The 9,284-nt window shown below is 36.2% G+C and overlaps 1 protein-coding gene and 1 long non-coding RNA gene across 2 annotated transcripts in view; one reads left to right on the top strand and one right to left on the bottom strand.

Annotated features, from left to right (window-relative positions):
- The window catches only part of LOC131371085 (CUGBP Elav-like family member 5), a 198,142-nt gene extending 191,255 nt beyond the window's left edge, over positions 1-6,887 (top strand). Inside the window, exons 11-12 of the mRNA XM_058418839.1 lie at positions 1,564-1,737; positions 2,904-6,887. Coding sequence (XP_058274822.1) covers positions 1,564-1,691 — 128 coding nt within the window. The 3' untranslated portion in view covers positions 1,692-1,737; positions 2,904-6,887. The remainder of the gene's footprint in view (positions 1-1,563; positions 1,738-2,903) is intronic.
- Positions 1-7,941, bottom strand: part of LOC131371086 (uncharacterized) — a 49,977-nt gene extending 42,036 nt beyond the window's left edge. The window contains exons 1-2 of the long non-coding RNA XR_009207496.1: positions 6,940-7,941; positions 2,766-2,923 (exon numbers count right to left, since the gene is read on the bottom strand). This is a non-coding gene — a long non-coding RNA (uncharacterized LOC131371086). The remainder of the gene's footprint in view (positions 1-2,765; positions 2,924-6,939) is intronic.
- Positions 7,942-9,284: the final 1,343 nt, after the last annotated feature.

Raw genomic sequence — 9,284 nt, 5'->3', positions numbered from 1 at the left:
AGTAAAGTTTGTGATCCGATTTCTGGTTCTAATTGGTTGGTCAGTGCTGTGTTGTTATTGATGCGAGAGGTTAGTGGTTCCGTGCCTCACATTGTTATTGGACATTGTTATTGAAAGCACAGCTGCTATGACGTTTAATAAGAGAGAGAAAAAAAATTCAATAATCTTACACGTAAAGGGATAACAACCGGGTTTTGGAGTCGCTACGTTCTAGGTCGTAATAAAGTGAAGTAGTGGAGGCAACGCAATACGGCTAAACAGAATCACGGGAGAAACTCGGCACTACGAGACGTCGAGACGTTTGCCGTCGATGGTCTTATTAGCTTGAAAGCCGAAGGGGATCTGTGTGAGCAGAGTGCACAGATGATGAAGCTGAAAAGACTAAAGTGCTGCTGCATCAGCTCTTTTTAGGTGGAGATGAGATGTGAAATACTGAAAATAGACCCAAATGTTGCATTATTCACAAATATTATTACGGTGTCTAATAACAATATGTAACACAATTATTGTTCCTGGGTAGTGAAGGACATTTTCTAATTACTCTTGATGGAAAATGATTACAACAAATAGCCATTAAGCCCCTTGAAGTTTGGGTTTAGGCTTTTAAGAGAACAAAAACCTCAAAATTAGCCCATTTTACTAAACAAAAACTGCCCAAAACTAACCCAAAATTTCATGGCTAAGATGGATTTGTTCTCTTTATTTGGGTTACAAAGAATAACACTTATTTCCCGGGAACAAGAAAAAAGTAAAAAAATAAATAAATAAATAAATAAATAAATAAATATTATTATTATTATTATTAGTAGTAGTAGTAGTAGTATTATTATTATTATTATTATTTTGAAATAAATATATAGAGAGTCATTTCTTCTGAATCGTGCTAGATTTAAGCTTTGAGGGCATGAGGTTTGTTATTACAGTGCTTTTGCATGCCTCAAATCTCATTTCACATATTCTAGCTCCACCTCTGCTCAAGCCTCCAGAGATTTTAATGAATACATTACCACCACATCCATATTTAGCTTCTTATTGCTGTGATTTCTAACTAGCATTATGAACTGCCAACCCTCGCATGAACTCTTTATTTTTATTTTTTTATATAAACCTGCTTCATGCTCATTTTGAACTTTTTACCTGCCATATAAAACATGCCAGTCATACCCCAAATCCTTTCACTTTTAATCCTGCATTTATAATTCTTTTTTTTTTTTTTTAAAGGATTATAGCCTACTCCACTGCTCTTATAGTTTCTCTTTATGAGCTCTCATGGGTGTTTTGCTTTCCTCTGTTGCCCTCGGTTACTCATCAGGGGTCTGGAGTCGGATTTTTATAAAAGCTGCTTTGCAGCAACAGAATGTAAGCGCCCCTGTATAAATACTGTCCAACTGACTGAATCCTGCTACTCAAAGCTGCCTACACAAGAGAAATAGAAAAAATATGATCCAAGTTTAAAAGTAAACTATTAAATAAAAGTTAAACGAATTTATTATTTTCTGCAGGGATAGAGAAAAAACTGCTTATGTTAAAAATTAATTTTTATGACTGTTATGTGTTTTGCAGGCTTTGTGAGCTTCGATAACCCTGGCAGTGCCCAGGCAGCCATCCAGGCCATGAACGGCTTCCAGATCGGCATGAAGCGCTTGAAAGTGCAGCTCAAACGGCCAAAGGATGCCAGCCGCCCCTACTGACCCTCACCCAGGACACACAAACACACACACACAGCTGACAGCACAGGTAGGAAGGCTACTCGAGACATCCAGCCATGTCCGCTAATAAGAAATCATTTATCAAGAAATATTAATTTCATCGTGGTTAAAAATGTTTCCCTCTACAGCGAGGTGAGCTTGTCAGAGAACAGAATGATTGACAAAGCTATCATGGAAAGAATCAGTGGGATAATGAATCATTTTATCCACAAGCATCGTTATTTCCTAAAATTATAATTATTAAAAATATTAATTATTTTTAAAAAAAAATGTATTTTATTACTTAACATTGCATGTCATGTAATAAAAAAATTATTTAATTAAAAATAAAATGCAAACAGATGTCTAGGTCCCATGAGAAGAAACACCCCACCAACAGCTGGTCCCAGAATCATGATACTCTATACACAGAAACCCAATCTCATAACAAACTTCTGGTCATGACATAATTCAGATGGATATATGATGAGAAGATTTCATTTCCGCCGGCAGACTGGAACACCAGTGTACTGCTAGAAAGGGTTAAGGAAGGAGTCTCCAGTGTCAGCACTTCCCAGACTGAAGACTATGTGCTTTTTATCTGCTGTAACAAGGCTGGCTAGAGTTAGAATGCTTAGAGCTGCTATAACTTAAACAAAACGTGTTTTGCAGATATTCAGCAACACGTAAACGTAACAGGAAATGGATAAAAACACTGACATGCTGTTGTTTAGTTCATAAAAGGTGTAAGGAGTATAAAATACAGCCAGCATTGGTGGTAGTAAAGCTATTATTATTCCTATTATTAGTATTATTATTATTGTTGCGTATCTCCGTCACCTGCTTTGAAACGTGCTTTATTTATTAATGTTGATAGAAATAATTTTAGATGAATAGAAAGACAGACTTGTAGAAATTCAAAATAGGGTTCATCGTAGCGTGGAGTATTAAGGTCCAGGAGTAGTTTAGTTTCATTTAAGGCTATAAATGACCGGATCCAGATCATGCTTGTGTTCAAGCTTAGAAGTTTAGATTCGAGTGAACTTGGTGAAATAAAGACAGACATCTGGATCCGACCTGGTCTGATCATTTCTAGCCGCGGTTTCCTTGATCCATACAGGCTTTCCCCTGTTCCGACGTCAAGCTGTCAGGGCAGAGAGACGTCTCACCACTTTCTCCTGAGTCCATCTCTGACATCCTGTCTTTCTCTTGCAGGTTTTGAACAGTCTTGACATCTGTAACAGATGGAAAACTTTACTTGCAAAACCACAAAAGGAAAAGTGACCAAGAAGAAAAATTAAAAAAAAAAAAAAAGAAGAAGAGATAAATGAAAATAAATGCAGCTTACAAATAAGTACATAATAATTTTTTTTTTTTTTTTTAAAGAAAAGAAAAACATATCAGATTTGACTTTGTGTGCAACACCACGGCGATGAGAAGTTTAAGGGAACAACATGACAGGGAACGTCGGTATCGAGAGGACTGAAGCCAGCAACAAGAAAGCCAAACAGAACAAAAAAAAACTTTTCCTTGGAAGAAGAAGAAGAAGAAGAAAAAAAATAAAAAGAACATTGTTCGAAAGACAGATTTTGGATCGATGCTGAATAAAGCCACAGTTTTCACGAAGATATTGAACGACACCCGTGGCTTTTACTTTTATGGACTAATGAGGGTTTAATCTCCAAGGTGAAAAAAAAAAAAAAAAGAAAAAGAAGAAGAAGAAACATTTCGTCATTTGGACGGATGTAAGAATTCTCTCTGTATCTCTTTCTCTCTTTTTTCTGCAGAGCTCTTGTATATGGCTCATTAGAAGTTCCACAGAAGCAGTATCGTTGCAAATCTTTCTCTCGCTTTCCTTTCCTCTCTTTTGATCCCTCCCCCTCTCTCTCTCTCTCTCTCTCTCTCTCTCACCCATGGCCCCTTTGGGGTCCAGAGGACCAAATCTTTTTAATCTCTATCTATAGTAACGTTCAATATTATCACTGATTATCTTATGATACAGGATATTGCGTAAAATATTACAATTAAGAGTTAGAGAAAAATACTTCAGGGTGTATAGTGTATGTAAAAAACAAAAAAAAATAAAAATAAAAAATCAGGGGGGTTCTCTTTCGTTGTGAATAAACTAGGTTACAGGTTCAAAGGGGCAAAGCTACGGTGATGGTTATTGATAAAGGACGGGATAAGCGTTGACATGAGAGGTTCGTTCTCCTTTCTCATTCACAGCCACACCTCATTTCTTTTCCGAAGGTCACTCTTATTATTAAATATTGAACAAAAAAAAAAAAACGTTTTTAAAGGGAGATCCGTGTTTTCAGTTCTAGACATTATAATTCTATTCGCTGTGTCAAGAGTAATTCAGTTTCAGCGCTTCAAGAGGAGCGGAGAAATTTACAAATCTAAATTGAATTTTAGCATTACGGTCTTTTCCCTAAAGCTAATCCAGCGTAAACAGGCATATCGCTCACAGAACTGAAAGAAAACAAACAATAAGCCCTAGTGTCACATCACTCACATCATTATTCTGTTCTCTATCCACGCCTTATTTAAATAAATGTGAATTAACAGTGTACCCACTTAAACCTACAACTATAACCATGCAGTTCAAATATATAATTAGGGCTAATGCATGCTGATGCTGGTTGAAAATGCAGTTTCTTTTAGGTTTTAGATCAGCAATTTATTTCCTAAAAGCTTCCCACCAACAGTATTTTTCACGTTTCGACACGTTGAACATACAGTAAATCAAGCTTTGGATACTAAACAAAGCAGACAAGAATGCAAATAAAACCATATGGGAAAAACTACACGTTTATAATTGTATTCTGGATTATCAAGATCACGTGACAAACACGCATCAGTGTTTTAAAGGTTAAAACACTTTTCAGATTTATCTTCTTTGGAAAGCAGATGAAAAATGCTGTTTCGTCGCAGATAGGAAGCTGAACCGGATACTTTTTTCTTTTTTTTCCCAGACTGGACCGGGCTTTATTTACACTAGGGCATGAATGCTTTTGTAAAAGCAGTCCATAAAATCCAATTGCTTTTTATTACATTGCTCTTTCAGCCTCTAAACAGTTAGTAAGACCGAACAGGTTATAAATATCAGATATACAGCGGTCCACGTAACAGCTCTAGTCAAATGCTAAAGAGATTTGTGAAGACATTCGCTTTCGAAATTACAGGAGGAGTCTTGTTCTGCCGAAGAATGAGTGCAGTGTGAGGTATCACCTGACCAAATGTACTAGGGGACATGCAGTACAAAAGCTACTCCGGATTAAAGTGTTTCCATTTCAAAGGAACATTCTAGCACCAGTTGTCTCATATGTAGGAAAAAATTCAGAACAGCAGGCAAACTTAAACATGGGGTTGATTTTTTAAGTTGTAATATTTGGCAACCCAACATTTAAGGAAAAAAAAAGCTCCCAAATACTCTATAAAACATTAATAATATAAACATCTAATATCCAACCAATCAACTTCCATGTCAATTCAGAAAGCTCCGCCTCTCTTACTAGCTTTTTTTGTTGTTGTTGTTGTTGTTGTGGTTAATGGGAGGTTGTGGCTGTATGAAGGAGCTGCATTGGTCTCAAAACAGCTAATTTCTGCCAAATCCGCTGACTTTTTACACCTTTAACATCCTCTTTGCCGTGCCAAAAAATGACGAGTCAGCTTCTCTCAGTTATTTAAAGACGCCAGCTTACGCTACTGTGACGTCACCTTCTTTGTAAATGTGAACTCCGTTTGAATCTTGCATGTAGAGTTTCTACTGTACTAACACACCGAACTAGAAATTAGAACGAAAGTAGATGCTATTTTAAAAAAAACAAACAAATAAATAAATAAATCCGCTTTTTTGAGATAACACGAATCTTTTTTTTTAGATTAGATCTAGACCTCTGCTACATATACATTATCATGAAGTAATAAAAGGGAATTAAGGGGAGAGGATCAGTACGTTGCAGTAGATATATAGGACGAGGTGTGGCTGCTGATCGACACTTCCTCAGTGACTCGGCTGTATTTTACTGACACATTCCTTATTGCATTTGAGGCATGATTTTAATTTTGGAATCGGAATCAGAATTTGTTATTTTGGGTTGGAACCCAAACACGAGACTATACTTTACACGCCAACCAAATCTCTCACTGCCCTTGGATTACCGTATTTGTTAGACCTTTAGCGATTAAGGACCAAGTGACATCAGAATGCTGAAAAATGATAGCATTTAACAACGTAAAGTAATCATGGAGGATAAAGAAAGGATGTCGTTTTCCTATTAGGCAGCAGACAGCGGTTAGGCATTTAATAAGCGTTTATTTTAATAAGCATTTCGTAAACTGCCACTGGCTTTGCCCTTTTATTACTAGGATTATTCTAGCTATGTGCCAACTGAAAGGTCTGAAAAGGTCTGAAATCTGAGATATATATAAATATATATATATATATACATGTACACACACACACACACACACACAATAGGGATGTAACACAATGACACTATATGTAGCTATATTTGGAGTTAACCCCAAAGTGAGCATGGCTTAATCCAGAAGGGGTTTAGTTTCATTAATTTGTTGGGTTTTTTTTCCAAAGACTGAACACCATCAGTGAATTCTAGGGGATGTGGCAGCTCTGTGGTTAAGGTGCTGGACTTCTGATTAGAAGGTTACAAGTTTGAATCCCAGGTCCCATTGCTGTGCCCCCTAAGCAAAGCCTTTAACCCTGAGATGCACAACAAATGAGATAAAAATGTAAGTCGCTCTGAATAAGAGCGTCTGCCAAATACCAGAAATATAAACGTAGATTGTGGCAGATTCCTCAACCTCAACTACATCCCTCCAGGTCCACAGATCATAATTCATCACCTTCTAATAAAATGATTCGGATCTAATTTCCTAAATAAAAACAAAAGAAATTCTCTAGCCTAATTTGAACCACCGTGATCCTGACCAGGCTGCTACCATGTAAATGGGAATCATCACAGCTTGCTACACTGATCTACTTTATCAGTTTCACTTGCATCCCAGCAAGTCCCAATCCCAGTAACACATGAATATTGCACTTCCTCTATTATCTGTTCATTCTATATTCGGTTACATCCCTAATATATACATATATACGTATATGTGTCTGTGTGTGAATATATATATATATATATATATATATATATATATATATATATATATATATATATATATATATATATATATATAGCTGGTAAAAAAAGGGCAGACATAGACTACTCACCCTCCCTCCGCCAGGGCAATGTGGGCACTCTTCAGGGCACGAAATCAAGTGCACCCTTTGTCTCATTCTGTGACGTCTGGCAGCCGGATGGTGTAACACTGATGTAACTGTCACACAACAGAACATTCCGGGGCTCGTGGCATCACTGTAGAGCCGTTTGGCAGTGAGAGATGTATTATATCCTGTCAGCCAGATAAACAAGCTCACTGTACAAATATAACAAAAAACAAAAAAAACAACTTCATTTATACTTCTATTTATTACCAAAACTTTTTTTCCTTCTTTCATAGCTTGCCCTGCCTGACAAACATTCTGTGCATGCATTTAGCTAGACACGTAGAGACGCATTTTTAGTAAAAGAAAATGTTAAAAATGCAGTGTTGCACTTTTTTGTTTTGTTTCTTTTTGTTTGTTTTTTTGTCTTACTTCTGTTTTCAACCAATACCTCTGAGAATAGAAAATAAAAAAATAAGCATCATGCGAGCTAAACGAGAAGATCAGGAACAGGAACGGTTACTAGCTCTCCAAAGTTACTCTCACTTTAATCCGCGTGCATAAATTATGGCATTTCAAATGATCCGAGGCAGTTATTATAAATAAACCACTTGAGCTAATCTAAGAAATTGAGTGTCGAGAGGTCGTGTGAACATATTGCTGCGTAGAGCATGCACAGTGACAAGCAAGCTGTGTGTTTATAAAAGGAAACTCCAAATGTTTTCTCTCTCTCTCTCTCTCTCTCTCTCTCTCTTTTTAATGTTTTAAAATGATTACACGTTTCCGCGCTTAAATATGGTGCAAGAAATATCTTGAAAGGTTTCTATGGGTCGTAAACTCTGGTGGATGTGATTGGCTTTCAAAACATTTTCAAATAGAATTAACAGTGTTAAAAAATATATATATAAAGTGTTGTTTCATCCATGTGTTTGAAATATATTTGGATGAAATAGCTTTTCACAGACTGTCCACAACATGAAATGACCACATCATTGTCCAGAACATTAAATGTAACTCTAATTGGATAATATAAAAATAAAAAATAAAAACAGATCAAAATAATTTGATTAAAAGAAAAAATGTAATTGATGTGGAAGAAGAGAAATAAAATACTTAGAAATAATTATCAGGCTAGATTATTAAATATTTTCATATAACATTATGTTTTTATTCCTCACTTAGCCAATTTTATTAAATGTGCATGAAAGAAAGGCTTTATTTTAAAATATAAAATTAGACGTTTGCTTTTTTTTTCAGGTAAAAAATTCATTTATTTTTTATACTAGTCACCTACATTTATTAATAATAACCTAATTTGTTAATATATTTATTTGTCGAATAAAAATGTCACATAATGAAAGAAAGTGCTGTGAAAAATTAGGACATTAGGAGTTTCCTTTCAAAACACTCTAATCTCAGACATCCATCCCAGGGATATTTCACTCTGTGTGAGATAATGGGGGATGATTTCCTTTCCTGTGATTTATTTGAAATACGCTGTTACTGTCTAAATGAATCCACTTTGTTCTGTTCTTGAACTCGAACCGCACGTGCAGCTCTGACATTACGAAACACTTCAGCTTTTTTAATCATCTAATAAGTTCATTTATTGCCAGGATCTCGTCTCGTCTCGTGAACAAACAGCTCCGGAGTCAACACTGAGAATGTGCTTGTATAGAAGAGAGAGGTCTGTGAAGTAGGAATGTAGGATGATATAGACTTATACACTGACATGTTAGACTTATACACTGCTTATAGGCTCTTATTGATGTTATTCTAATGAATGCAGTGCGATGAGAGACGGCTCGAACGCGAAGAAATCATTATACTGTATGTAGGGGGATGTTATTAGCACAGGAATCTTTCTTCAGGTACCGTGGGAGGGTTGGAGGGGGTGGAGCTGAGCGCTGATAGGGCGGTGGGGTGGGTGGTTTGGGGTTACGCAGTTGGGTTTAAAGATTGTGTTCGAATTTTGGGTTTCTTGGCACAATGTACTAGATGTAAGCTAAATACTGAATCTTATTATTAAACTATGTTAATGAAATGCTTTGGAGGGAAGTGCGGGATGTGTACTTATGAGAAATAATATTAGGATGCGGCTGTCACCTTGACAACACAGCCAGAAAGCAGTAGGATCGGCTTTAAGAGTGGGGGGCGGAGCTTAAAGTCATAGTTATAGCCAGCCCTCTTGGGAAAGTTCTGATGGACGAAAAAAATAAAATACAATAAAATAAAGAAACAAAAACAACTTTTGTCCCATCCCTCTCCCTCTTGAACTTGCTGCTTTGACAATTAAATGTGTAAAATTGGTATTTATTTATTTATTTGTTTGTTTATTTATTTATTTATGT

This window comes from Hemibagrus wyckioides, linkage group LG20, assembly GCF_019097595.1.
Source record: "Hemibagrus wyckioides isolate EC202008001 linkage group LG20, SWU_Hwy_1.0, whole genome shotgun sequence".
Lineage (NCBI taxonomy): Eukaryota > Metazoa > Chordata > Actinopteri > Siluriformes > Bagridae > Hemibagrus > Hemibagrus wyckioides.
Note: the sequence above shows the minus strand (reverse complement) of the source record. Positions and strands in the feature narration are given on the sequence as shown.